Here is a 14675-nt window from a genome sequence, read left to right as displayed (position 1 = left end):
TGAAATGCTGTTCATCAACTTCTGAATTCTTTCTAGTAAGAAGTACCAAACACAAACAAACAAGCAAGCACGCACGCATACATGCAATGCGCCCCCCCAAAAAAACAACCCACAACTCAACCCTCCCCCAGAACTAGATTTCTCTTACATAACTCAATCTTCCTTAATAATAAAATAATTCTGCCCCAAACTATAGCAAGTCAATGATGTGCAACAAAATATTTCCCTAAGTTTCACTACTTACTGTGACCAGCTGTTTAGAAATGACAACCATAGCTATTGAAGTTGGGCTCATTATTAGCCATTACAAATATAACCATTTACTTATATTCAGAATATTCATTACCCGATGGGCACATCTACATATGCAATTAGTGCACCTGAATAAACTCTGGCACAGTTTATGCCAGAGTTCATTGCTCCCACGAGCAGCATTTACACATGTGCCTGGGACTATAGCACATTGAGCTGGGGTGGCACAGCCCTAGTTAGCAGGAGGCCCGGGGGGTCATCCTGCTACCCTGGGGCTGCTCTGACCCAGCTCAGGTGCTACAGAGAGTGCAAGGGTGCTACAGTGTGGGGCTAGGCAGCCCTAGCACTGTAGTGTCCCTGTGACCCAGCCAGCTCCAGTCATTGTCTACGCCTGTGTTGAGGCACAGTAAATAACTCTCCTGTAGGATAGTATTTGTGTCTGGCAGTACCACCCTATGGCAGAGTTAAATTACCTTACTCCAACCTATTAGCACTGCTCATATAGATGGTGACCCTTTACTGCAAAGCTAATTAGTCAACTCCACAGTAAAGAGCACATATAGATGACTCCAGTGAGGGTGTGATTAAGTGAATGCATGTGTCTGATCAGTTTAAGAATAAAAATCTGTAAGCTCAGATTTAGAGATGGAAATAAATTAAGATCAAACTATCCCCGCTACCATGAGACTACAGTTCACATGATAGATGACATAACAGATATTAAACTTATTATATCCTTTATTTTATCCAAAAGATTGATTGATGCATAAAATGCTGGTAGGGAAGTGAGCATGGGCAGATCAAAGATTTTGAAAAGGCAGGTGCAGGAGATGCCACTGGTGCCACAAAATTTGAACCCTCCCCCCTCCCCCCACAAGGACAGATCACTCTAGGGCAGTAGCTGCTGGGGACTTTTTTGAGTCTTCAAAGCAAATAAGACTCCCTCCCCTGATTTCCTGCCAGCACCAACTCCCCTCCAGCATAGACACCTCCCATCCCCTTCCCTCCCTCTAGCAGGGGTTGTCCAAGGGTTGCCTTTAGGCATAGGTAGGTGGGACCTGCTCACCACTGCCATTGTCTCTGCTGGTCCCATGGAAGGGAAGACGCCAGAACCTCTCCTGCTCCACTCCAGCTGGTAGAAGGCAGGTCCCCTCTTCTGGGGGTTCATGCTCCCTGCCTGGTCCTCTCAAGGGCCTCCTGGTGGCTGGGAGCTGGTGCTAGAATGGGGAGTGGGGAGGGCTCCCCACTGCTGCCATCCCCAGCCTAACCCAGCACCTCACACAGCTACTTCCCACAGTTGGAAGGAAAAGTGCAGCAGAGGTACAGAGAGAAGGGATTAATTTACTGCCACTGAGTTGAGCACCCTGCACAGCTGCTCACTGAAGCCCCAGGCTGGAGCATGGCAGGAACAGCCCTGACACTCCCTCCAGACAGCTGAGAACAGCAGCAGTGGGTGGGTCACCCCCTCTTCACCCACTCCCTGCTTGGTCCCCACAAGATGTGTCATAGCAGCTTGAGGCTCCAGTCATGCTTCAAACTCTGCAGGGGAGCCAGGCATTCAGGATGCAGAGAACTGAAGAGCTACACTGTGGAAGGGGGGTGTGACTACACCACTGCACCCAGATCTACCCTTGGATGTCAGCAAGACTCCAATGAATTGACTGGCCTTTAGAATAATTTATATCACTGTATTCTTTAGAGAAGTTTAAATAGAAGAGTTGCCCAATAGCGGGAGGAAAGTAATAGAAGGCTTTGAAAGGTTTCTAATTTGCAATGTCTGTTCTACAATGAGTCAGGTCTGAATTATGGTATCACAAGTGAAGACTGAGTGGTATCAGGCACATAAGCAAGTTTTTTTCATCACATCCTAAACTTTGGGGGGTGGAGGGGAAATAGTCTACCATTTATATACTGTATTTTCTTACATAACCTTCCTACCCCCCAATACAGCTGCTGTAAATTAGGGTGCACATTATATGCGAAGAAATACAGCAATAGCTATTTCTGCTTCTTGATGGGGGGGCAGTGGGAGAGTGAAAGTATATGGGATTCCCTAGCTACTGACTGAACACTTTCTCTTCCCTCATCCCCCTCTCCGAGGCAGAGGCTCAGGTGCATAAGCTGCTGCTCAGTTACTTACTGCTAATTGCCAGTATTGTCAAGAAAAATATTTTTTCTTCACCCAGCCTTTCAAAAGCAAGATGTATATTTTATTTGGGGGCATACCGTATGAGGGAAAATATGGTATGTATACCATAGCTTGAATTAGTTTGGATCAGGTAGGTGGCACAAGATACAGAGCAGAGCAGTGTGCATGCCAAAAAAGTAGGGGTATATTTAAGCTATCCATTACCCAATGTCCCCATGTAATAGTCTTATATACCCCTCTTACTTATTCAGCCCCTTCAGAACTTTGCAGTGTTGGGACAAAATAAAAATGATACAACCTGAAATTTAATGAAAGAGAAAGAACGATGAGAAATCACTTAGGACACCCAAGCTTTTCAGTGTAATAGGGCAGCTAATTATTTGGTTTCATTTACAGCAGACCCTACTATTTGTATGCATAACAACAACATTGTTATTCCTCCCTTAATGAAAGAATCAACCCTCAACAAAACTAGTAGGAAGAAAAAACTATTTAAATGTGTGTACATATACACACAGCACTGTGTAATTGCCTGTAAAAAGGTTGTCTCACAGCTGCAAGATTTCTATACAGAAACCAGTTCAACCTAGCCTGGCTGACTTCTGATTATTATTAGAAACTCATTATTTTAGGATATACATCTTTAAAGAAATTGTATACCATTAAGGAACACAACACCGATAATTGTTTTAAAAAGGTGTGAGAGGAAGGGCTAGTGGAGGAGTAAAACCAAGGAGAGATTCTGCAATTAAAATAACATTATTATTTCAGTGTTTTGCTAACTGACTGAAATGCTTAAAGTTTACAAATAAGTTTGAACCTCCCTCCATCCATATTTAAAAATCAGCTTGCCGCTTACTTTAAAATCTACTTAAGAGGGCCATTTCTTTTGTGTCTGCTGTCTTTCAACTCCCTATCCCAAAAGAGAGATCCAGCTCTCTACTCCATGACAGAAGTGAAACCCTTGTTAATGCCATCATCTGGCATGTCAAGACCAACAGATATTATAAATCAAAAGTAAGATACAGTCAAAATGTCCAATGAATACAAAATCCAAGATGTCCTGCTAAGACATATCTACAGCCTGGTATCAAGCAGTGTTACATGTCCACATCTCCAAGTGCAATTAATGGAAGAATCAGGGATTTCGCAACTCTGATACCTGGGCATTCAAAAAAATTAAGACCCAACTTGAACTTGCTAAGTTAACTTTGGGTAACATCACATTAAATTTATCTCCTTGGAGACTCCTGATTTTGTGAGAGGATGGGAAGAATGAAACTGCACCTAGTTTCAGCACAAACAAGTCACACTACAAATATAACAGTTTTTAACCTACAAATGATAGGAATATTTTTATGATATCTATTTTAAAGAGTTGAAATGTCTCAGAAGACATATATTCTATTTATACTAAATAAAACAATATTTTCCCTTTACTTAAACCTGGTTTGAAAACCGCCACTTAAAAATGAACACACATCACTCACCTGCTCATTAATCTATACCTTAGAACTCTCACCTTTGAGCTTAGTAACTACCGCAAAACAAATGAAGTTACATTAAAGTAACTGCTAGAACACTGTCTTTACAAGCATGCAGTCATCTGCAGTTTACATAGATATATTTCCATCTAAATCAAAGTTTGTCAATCCAACTATATACTCCACAATAAAAAAAACTATGTATATGAAAATATGCCTGTGTTATCACAGTGTCAGAGACAGATTTATCAATAGACATATTAACAGGTAAATTGTGAAAGGTGCTGCATGTGTCTAGCCAATGGGATTTGCAGAAGCTTAGCACCTCAAAACAGACGATACCAACCATAACAAGAACGCCATGTGTGTTAATCTGAAAGGGGTCAGAAAAGCCTAAACGCCAGCATTATGGTAGTGGCTGTACTAGCATTACTGCTGAAATTGTTGAAAGGAAGACTGGGGAGGGGGGGTGCGGAAAAACACGCGGGTGCAAGGCACAGTGCTTGTGAAAGGCTAAAAAATAATGGTTTTTAATAAGATCAAAATAAAGGATCACAAGGTATTAATTACTGTATCAGCAGTTTCCAAAATATATTTACTCTTTTCTCTTGTTAAAGTGCTGACATAAGAGATTATGAGTTATCAAAACTTATTCTACATACATGAACAATAAAAAGCACCTTTAAGAAAGAATATCTATCCAATATTTATATTTGTTTTAAAGTGATATCTGTAAGTATATTTCTCTGCAGTACTACTTAAACAAGTGATAAATGCACAAAACATTTTATAAAATTATAGATAAAGAGTCATTTTAAGATTTATTTTAAGCTCTATAATTAGCAAGTATCTTATAGTCTCCTCCCATATTCAAAACATTTATTCTTGCAAGTTCAAAACTAGAGACTAAATTACTGAAAATTTCACTTGATACCTTTTCTATGCCTTCATGTTAAAATGTTAAATCAGATTCTGCATTTATAAATGCATTCATTTAATTTTGAATTTCTGTCTTACTCAATTATATACATAAAACAATCATGTAAATTATAAATTCTCCACCAAAATCCATATATCTTTAAATAATGGTGAAAGCAACTCTATTTGTTACACTCTTTTGGTACTTCCTATGAAATTGTCTATGCAATTCCTTATCTTCTAGGAATAAATATAAAACCCCAAATATACAGATTTATACAACAAAGCAATGTGATGCTATTCTTCTTGGTTCCATTACTGAATACTGAGAAGAATAAAAACTATTCTCACATAGTAGTCCAATAGATCAAAAATTTATTTTGAAAACTCTGTCTAGAGCATGAAGCCAACAACTGCCGATGACAAGGGATTCAAAATAGGATCAATTCTCTTCCTTCTCCGAAACAATCTTGTAGGCATCCAAGTACCCGAGGACATAAAAAAAATAGTTACTTTTCTGAGGTCTTTTGATACGTCTCTCCATGTCCATCCATGAGGAATGGGCAAAATTTCTTTTGAAAAATAAACAGTACACCTTAAAGGGTGTTCAGATGTACTGGAATGTCCAGCATGGATGTGTCTCTGTTTTCACTTAAAAAGCATGCTCAGTTCTTGAAATTGTTGTAGCTACTTTACATCAGTCAGTTCCTGCAAACCTTACTCCTCCAGCACAGACTCAAAACCTGAATTTCTACATATCAACATGGGCGGCTTAAGAAAGGAAAAAAAAAAAAAAAAATCAGACTCGTACTGAAGAGGTGTGGGTTACTTAGACTGTGTGATGACAATAGCCTAACAAACTAAGTTCACACTTTTAATATGGTACACTGAAAGGTTAATGTTACAGTATATAACAGTTACTTTTCATCTATAAGCATAGCTGTCACCACACGTTTAAATAGCAGTACTATCAGCTTACAACAGTCAGAATGACAATACTGATACTATTGTAAAAGAGTAATTATTTTTGTATATAACCTTTTTTTTCCCTTGCACCCTCTGCCATCAGTCAGCAATATTGGTGGGGGGAAGGGACCATGGAACTCACCCCCTTCCAAACTCTAGGTTGAAACACAACTTATATAATATGCTCTACTGTGCACAAGTATCAATGTAAAAATCAACAGCTTTCTTAGCTTTATTAGTGAAGAATTAACGTTTTTGCATAAAGCCTTCTTTCCTTAATAAGTTGTTTGCACACCAGGACACAGGAGAGAAGCTGGGGGCGGGGGGAGGAGGGGAGAAGAAAGCTTGCTCTGATGGGAAATGATGAAGCTATTCTCGGTACGTTAAAAAGGAAGGCACAACAATTCATCTGACACTCCAAAATATATCAGGAAGAAGTAACCTTGGATGAGTTTACAGATGCTGCTGAGAATACTTAAGCAATATCTCCCCCTTCTCTTTTCAGCCCTCCCCATCAATATTTGTTCCCAACTTACATTAGAATTAGTTGCAGTTACAGATATGTTGAATTTATCCCTAGGTATTTATTAAACTGAGGGTGAAAAGCAAAAAAGTTTAATCTCATCGGTACTAGGAAATAATTCCTCAGACACTGAAAAATTATGCAAGAACCAGGCCTCTTTGATTGCATGGTCACAATGAAGACAGTTTCTCACTTCTCCTGAATACAAGCAAACAAGGTACACATTACTGAAATCTGTTTGTCACCATCCAACTATAATCAGTTTAACACATGCATGTGTTCAAAATTATGACACAAAAATAAATTGTGGCTTATACCTCAGCTGCTTGAAATGATTGACTGTAAAGGTAGTGCTCTAATAAGTTGCGTCAATAAATGAGGAGATGAAGCCTAAATAAACTACTATTTTTAAATATAGAACAGATGGTAGATGATTACCTGTTCAAAAGTGGAATATGTAAAATATCAAAAGTAGTGAAACAAATGAACCTACAAGGCCAAAAATTTACTTCTATACTGGAATCGTCAGGGTCTCTCTTTCACATTAAAAATTTGGATTTGTAGTCAATTAAACTGTGATAGTACTAGCATGGCTATATGGTACCTCAGTGCATATTAAAACAAACAAAAACACACACAATATAATAAACATCAGAAACTACTACTTCAATAATGTATGTGTATCGTCTTTCAGACTGTATACTTTGTGCTATGTTATTTAAACCAAAGACAACAAAAATATTTTCAATTGGCACGATAATCATCTCTAGCTGCATTATGTTAAATACAGCTGAAACATGAAATTGCCCCACACAAACCAGTTTAAATTGTTACATTTTATACCAGTATTAAACAAAGATGAGAACAATTACTTATGCTTCACTATTATATGAACAGCATAATAGGCATTGTAGTAACAAGTGTTACTGATATCATTAGATTGTTTAGCATCTATGTAACACATTTGACAGGTACAGTTACCAGTATTATACAAACAGCATGTGTAAGTAATATTGTCATTTCCATATTGTGTGCCAGAAACAATGTAGCAAGATAATTTGGTACAAGAAAAAAAGAAATCCAAACTCTCATTGTTCTGGCCCAACTTTGTGAAATGGTAATCAACTGTACTTTCTTCAGGTTACATAGTTTTGCTATCTAATATTCTTCTCACTCCCAAACTGGATATGCAAATCCCTTCCCTCCTCCCACAATTACTGCAGTTTTTGCTACTCAGCCTTGGCCAACTATATCTCCTTTCAGTTTTATCCTCCTTGTTCAAGCAGTCAGGCTTACTACCATCAACAGGTATTTAAATGTAATAAGAGGAAGGCACAGTACAAGACAGTAGGTTACTACAAACACAGATCTCCAGCTAAGAAATATATAAATGTACATACTTTCTTTAACAAGCAGGTCCTGAACAGTGCTCAGAGCCTTGGTAAGTGAGCGAGAGCCCTAAACATCTTCTGACCTCACTAAGTTTAGGACACGAAGCACCTTGAAGGCTCAGGCCGAACCTGTAGAACATATCGCATGTAACATTGCAACCAGATTTTTGTTTTGTTTTTCTCTTTTAGGGGGCTGGTGCTGTTCAAAGCAAGGAAGATGTATCTAAAGTCTCGGGACTCAGGGCAGGAAAGAAAAAGAGAGAGAGAGCACGTGAGAGAGAACAAGCAAGCTTGGGGTGGGGGGAGGGAAGGGAAGCAAGCTTAGTGGGATTTAAGAGAACAATTTTATGCTTACATTTCTCACTTATGCAAACTTTTCTTTAAAAATAATTAATACAAAAAAAAAAAAATCAAGATCAGGTGAAAGGTCAGATGCTATGAAAAATTTGGATCAAACTCTCTAGTAATAATTTTCAAACTGGAAAACATCACCTCATTCTGTTTACTGGGACTTCTTATTTTGTTAGCTAGAAAAAAAACTCCAGGCCTTCTCCCATCCTAGAGTTTCTGAAGTGATCTTTCCCATAAGGAAGATAAGTTTTCACTTAAAGGATAGCATCTCTAGCAGCAAGAGTTTAATACTCTGCAACAATATCAGGGATACGCAATCCTGAATTTACAGCTCTTAAAATTACTTTTATAGCTATACTGTTCATTTTGGAGCAGATGCTTATCTAAAATTCTATATATTTTGGTAGCCACAATATATCTGATTTTAAAAAGAGCTTCCAATAAACCAAAATACTGTTTTATTAAACACACACACACACACACACACACACACACACACGCACAAAAATATATCCTTGGGTTCTCTTAATCAGCATAGCTCCTGTTCATCTAATGGGGCAATACCAACTGATACTAGCTATGGATTTGACCCAAGTAATTTTGCTTCAAAGTTGACATTATTTTTGTTTTTTCCCCCATCTGCTTTTTTCAATAACAAAATCTGGTTTTGAGTTAATTCGTGCCAGAATCTTTTATGATTATCTTTATGCCTTTGCTCATCAATGACTCGGAGGAAAAAATGCTGATTAATCAAGAGTTATTGACTGGCAGTACTCTTCAATACCTCACAGATGTCTGCAAAACAATTTCCTCCAATCGCAAAAGAAAGAAAGAAAGAAAAAAAATCAATAAAAATCAATGTGAAAATCTAGTAATTAAATTTATCAACTCCATATCAATAAATCTGGTGCTTTATGAAAGTATTATGTGAAGTTTGTTCTTTTAAGGGATGTATTGATTGAGGGCAAAGAGCCAAATATTTCTATTATTAGATCTGTGAATGCTAGATTAGACCAGCATGTTTAAAATAACATACAAGTGTTTCACAAACATAGTTCTTGTGCTGATTTTGTATTATTAAAGCCACTCTAAACAAGCAAATTAGCTGATTAATTGATTATTAAGGCTGCAAGATCAGTAAATATAGCCAACACTTCTTATATGCATACATGGGGCCAAACTTACTCCTCACAGAAACCATCATTTTCATCTAGGCACATTTTAACACACACACACATACAGCATGTTACCAAAAGTGGATCTTTAACCATTCTCATGTACCCTAGAGCAGTCCAAATTAGATTCTGCAATTCAAGCCTTGCCACCTGGAAATACGCATAATGAAATGTTTGATAATTGTACTGTTATCTGAACAAAGAAACATAAGGATGATTGCAACTGTGTAGAAATACTAATAAGAACCAACACAAGTGACAACAATAATAAGAGACAACATTTACAGTAAAAATGTTAAAAGTGTATGCTGAAAGGCATTTTAGTAGAAGTAGATCACTATAACATTAGAAGTAGTCAAAGAAAAGTTCATGAAGTTTCATTTTTACTAATTAGTAGTCTTAAAAAAAAAATGCAACTGTTCCTTCTATACCAAGAGAAAACAAGATTAAAACTCTTTCCACTGTATTCAAAAGTGAGTCTATAAATGACTTTTTCACTGACACTTGTGTGATCAAAATATTAGTAATAAAATCCTTCTGTGCTTCTACATTGAAGACAGCAGGCATTTATTTTCACAGATGTTCCCATGTATAATATCAACAACTTGATCCCATACTGTAAATATCTGGGGCAAGACAAAACATAACAAAACAAAAAAACCCTCTCACGTGTACACCCATTTTGTGTAGGAATCACATCCTGCCACAAACATCAAATAACAATGAGGCTCTATTACCATGCTATGATTCCTTCTTTTCAAAGATTATTAATTAGCAAGTATAGCACTCACCAAAACTCCCACCACGCTTCTGTTTGCTGCCTATTTGTAGCTGGAGCTATATGGAATATCAAGCTACCATAAGCAGCATTAGTCTCACTTATGACAGTGGGGGGGGGGGGGGAAATCCAAGTGTACTTTTTAAGGAAGATTTTGCTTGTGCCTGATTTCATTTAATCAAAAATAAGGATCTCCTCTCAGTCTTCCTTTTTAATATATATAAGGACTGCCTTCAAAATCATAGTACAACCTCATGCATAATGAAACCGAGGGAGAAAAAATTGGAAAAAAAGTTAGCGGATATAAAATTCAGAGACTGAAAACAAACTGGGCAGGTATAAATAACAACTAATACTGTTATTTTTTCTTTGACTGTTCAGTTATGGAGGTTTCAATCTGAAACACAGTGGTTATAGTGAGAATAGAAGTATAGTTCACTTGCCAAAAACAAAAAAGCCCACCAAAACAAAACAACCCCCCCCCACAAAAAAAGCCTCAACAGAAGAGCAGAAAAGGGGATGATGAAGTCAAGATGACTAATATGTTGTAAACTATGCAAGAGGTTTCCAAGTGTCATTTTATTTGACATAAACATCATTTTGGCAGCAGGAGAAACTTTACTCTGTAAGAGGTGGGAATAAAAGGACAAATACAGATGGGAGAGAAAAATTCAAATGAGGCAAAAATCTGGGATTTGCCTTTTCCCGAAATCCTAGAAATACCTCTACACTGAAGCAACAAGGAGAAAAGTCTCAGTTTGAAAGCAACAGATGCACAACTGAGCAGAAGACATCCCTGGTGATAAATGCAGGGACTACAGACAGGATCTTCAACACTGAATGTCACACATGCATCTCCATTCACGCTTTTTAAAGATTCAAAAGTTTCACTGTGAAAAACAAATGGGAAGAACATCGGATGCATCTCTGCTCATCGGCTCTGTGCCACACCAATAAAAAGGATCTTGGTGACTGTGTCACACCCAGGGAGAAGTGATTTTTAAATCTACATCAGTCCCACTCCACAGTTTTCAGTTTTATAAATATAGGATCAAAAAACATCAAAGCCGTTTCCACTTCGGACCTAACTTTTAGAGGATCAATGTGACAAGTCCCTGCTTGATAGATGTTTCTCTTGATAAACGACTTGTTCAAAAGAGACATTGTAGCTTTCATTTCCTGACCACAACACACTTTTAATTTGCAACAGCAGAGCTGCTCGAGTGTGACTAGTTCCCACTTTCCAGCCTTTCAGGTTTGTGCCTATGTCAGGCCACATAATTGGGCAAAACAAAAAGGAGGTGCATCTGCTGGCAACAATAATTTAGCAGAACTTCCCCCCCCCCCCGAGATGTTACTGATTACGTTACATTTCTTTTAAACGTGGGTTTAAAAAAAATCCCACCAATTTCAGCTAGCTAAATTATTCAGGGGGAGGGGGTGGAAAGCACATCAAAAAATATTTAACCAAGCATCATGGTGTGTGTGTGTGGGGGGGGGGTGAGTGGGTGTGCACCCGTATGTGGCAGCCTACCACTACGATGTTTATTATGTATTACTATAATAATAATAATTGTTGTTATTATTATTATTGTTGTTGTTGTTGTTGTTATCATCATCCAGGAATCTCACTTAACAGCCCGCACTTTCTACACCATCCAATTTCAGCTTTCAGCATACTGTCCGATTCCCGATTTAAAATTTATAAATGTAATATCCTCCTCATCACAAGCAGCAGTCCAATCTGCTCTGAATATATATTACAGCTTTAACATCACAGAGGGAAATCTCCCATCTGGCAATCACATTCGCTCCAACAGCTCTAGGAAAGGAGGAAAAAAACCTGTGCCCCTCTCCTCCCCCCTTAAACATTTCTCAGGGCAAATTATGTGCATCTAAAATAAACAGTCGCCTTATTGATCGCTTTGAAGTCAACAAGTTCCAAATGCAAAATTCAATCAGATCCGTGGATCGTACAAGCAGCCCAGAACGTGCGTTTAGATACACAGTCACCTACAGCACCAACATAGGAGTGCACATTGTGCAACTGCTCTCTCAATCCCTTTCTTGCATTCAGATATTATTATGAGAGATCATCAGCCACACACTCCGACCCCCTCACCCGGGTCTCTCCGTCCTTATTTGTTACTACCACATGCAATTAAAAGTGAGCATGCCCCCCCCTTTGGTTGGGCCAAACAGATTGATAGCGTTTCTGTCAGTAGTTCTTTCGTCTTAATTGCCTATCTGTAAGTGTACAGAGTGTACCGCAACAAGATCTATTGAAATCCCCCATGTTTCTTTTTATCTGAGTTGTTTTTTTGTTTTGTTTTGGGGGAGGGGAAAGATGGTGCCGGGGGTTTGAAAGTGAGCGGATAAAAAAAAGACCTGAAGTCAAATTTCTGTACCTGATTAGTTCATTCTGTTACACGTTAAGATTAAAACAATAAGAATCAGACACATGGAAAGTGGGCACAAAATAACCTGCCTGGCAAAGACCTTAAAACAATCGATCACAACTGTATTTGTTTGTTTACATGCAAAACATTTCCTCCCCCGTCGTCAAGTGAAACCCACAGAAACTGATTATGCCAAAAGTGACGGAGAGAAAAGAAAAAAAAATCAGATGGAGTTCAGAGAACGAGTCAATAAATATTAGTTTGCAAGAGAACAAAACTGTATCTTTGCCTCGCGTGTGTGCCGTAAGTGTATACAAACACACACATACAACTATACACACATATAGGTGTGTGTGGGTTGGGGGTTCATTACTAGGCGCTTCCCCTTCTCCAGTCACTGAGTTTTCCTAATTTACATATCATTTGAGTTCAGTGGTGTATATAGTGCACTGCTAGTAACATGCAACTTTAGGTTTACAAGTAAGATCAATACAATACACATAACTAGTGCTAGATTCAAAGCAAAAATATAAACAAATGATAGCAAGAGAAAAAAATGCTTATTAAACAGTTGGAGACTGATCATTAAACATTAGGTATTTATTACTAATCGTATTTGCATGCAAAATCCTCAGAGCTATATCATACTATTTATATTTGTCTTTGCTATTTAGATGCAAAGGAAGTAGATCCCAAAACGGACATACCATAAACACTGGTGCTACTGATCATTTCTTGCTGGCAGCACAAAAAGCTGAATTGGATTTTTCACAAGCAGGAATTCCAAAGGTTGCTTTTCATTAAAGCCACTTTTCCTCTCAGCTATCAAATGTCACTGCCTTGAAACGTGGGCCCTTTCGTCAGGTATTCATTTAACCTACATGCATATAATTAAGTGGGAAAGCAACATCAACAAAAAGGGGATCTCAGATCACAAGAGAAGAAAGAAAGGAAAAAAGCACATGACCAGGAATGCAAGTCGATGTCAATTTCACTCACTCCCATTGAAACTAACAAGAGCTCCAGGGAGGATAGTAATAGGATCAGTGGATTGTATATACCATTAAATTATACATCTTTCTCTCTGTTCCAAGCCAACAATACGCCCACCACGCTGTACCCCCTCCAAGATGATGTGCTTACATTTTACTGCAACAGCTCCTCTTGACATATTCACGTCCCCCCCAGCTAAAATACTGCAATTTAAACCCAACTTTTGTTTTGCAAGATTCTTATTTGCACTTATTTACTTAGAAGTTAGTTCCCCAAGAAAGTCTACCCCCTGTTACCTCCACTTTATTATTTTTAAATACAACTTAAAAATAAATCCAAGGGGGGGGTGGATCTTGCAATCGCGAACTCTTAATCTGCCTACTATTGTTGGCAATGATCAACGGGAAGGAAGAAAAAAAAACAACCCATGCACTGCAATTGTATATCTGTACTTTCCAGACTGCGATTTGGAAAGCAGACTAGAGTATTTAATATTGTAAAAAAGCGATTGCGAATTAGATTCAATGTACGAGGCACAGGCAGGCGATTTTTTTTTTTTTTTAAATATAAACGCATGGCTGTGCTGGATAGATTTAAGATTAAATAAAATTTAAAATGCTCGTAGGAAGATTGCAAAAGATCGTCTTACCTGGAGGTTTGGTATAAGCACCCGATAGGTTAGAATAGCATCGATCCGATGTGTTTGCTGATGAATGGGGGCTCGGGTTAAGTGAAGGTGCCTATGATTTGAAATCATTCCAAGTTTTTGAAGGGAAGACTGACTGCAGCCTCTGCCATGTTGGAATTTCAAACCCAAAACAGCTGCTTTGCAAGGAGCCAGCATGCCAGCAGCTGGACGCCTGCGCAGAGCGCCGCCGAGCCAAATTCAAATCACTTTCACACTAAGAGCCAAAGATCAGTTTTCAAAGGGGCGAGGGGGAGACACGCAGGAGATTCATGTGCAGGGAGAGCTCAATGGCCGCGCTGCACTGGGCCCTGGCTGCACAGGTCATGTTACATGGCAGGGGCTGCTGCTTGCAGGGGAACATGCAAGCACGGGCTGGAGGTGGCCGGGAGGTCACGGGGAAGCAGCCGGGGCCCGCGCTCGCTCTCCTTCCTCCCTGGCCGCGGGGACGCGGGACTGAAAGGACCGGGCATGCCCGCTCCGTCCTCCGCCGCGGCGGCAGCGCGCTCCGCGCCCGGCTCCCCTCGGCAGCGGTGTCTCCATGTCCCGGCCCCATCCCCCAGCAGCGGGAGTTGCAGTCTCTCCAGAGCTCCCCTCCCCCTTCCCCCGGC

The 14675-nt window shown here is 39.1% G+C and overlaps 1 protein-coding gene across 2 annotated transcripts in view; it reads right to left on the bottom strand.

Moving 5' to 3' along the window:
• FIGN (fidgetin, microtubule severing factor) overlaps positions 1 to 14622 on the bottom strand; it is a 132139-nt gene extending 117517 nt beyond the window's left edge. Inside the window, exons 1-2 of one of the 2 annotated variants that reach the window (XR_002104538.1) lie at positions 14029 to 14620; positions 13094 to 13263 (exon numbers count right to left, since the gene is read on the bottom strand). Coding sequence is in view for 1 of the 2 variants with exons in the window: in XM_019554505.1 (XP_019410050.1) it covers positions 13094 to 13118 (25 nt within the window). In the remaining variant the exon portion in view is untranslated. Of the gene's footprint in view, positions 1 to 13093; positions 13264 to 14028 lie in introns of both variants that reach the window. The other variant, XM_019554505.1, reaches the window with a different exon arrangement.
• Positions 14623 to 14675: the final 53 nt, after the last annotated feature.

Source organism: Crocodylus porosus, unplaced genomic scaffold, assembly GCF_001723895.1.
Source record: "Crocodylus porosus isolate Cpor-Errol unplaced genomic scaffold, CroPor_comp1, whole genome shotgun sequence".
NCBI classification, from domain to species: Eukaryota; Metazoa; Chordata; order Crocodylia; family Crocodylidae; genus Crocodylus; species Crocodylus porosus.
The sequence above is the reverse complement of the archived record's forward strand: the minus strand, read 5'-3'. Positions and strand labels throughout refer to the sequence as shown.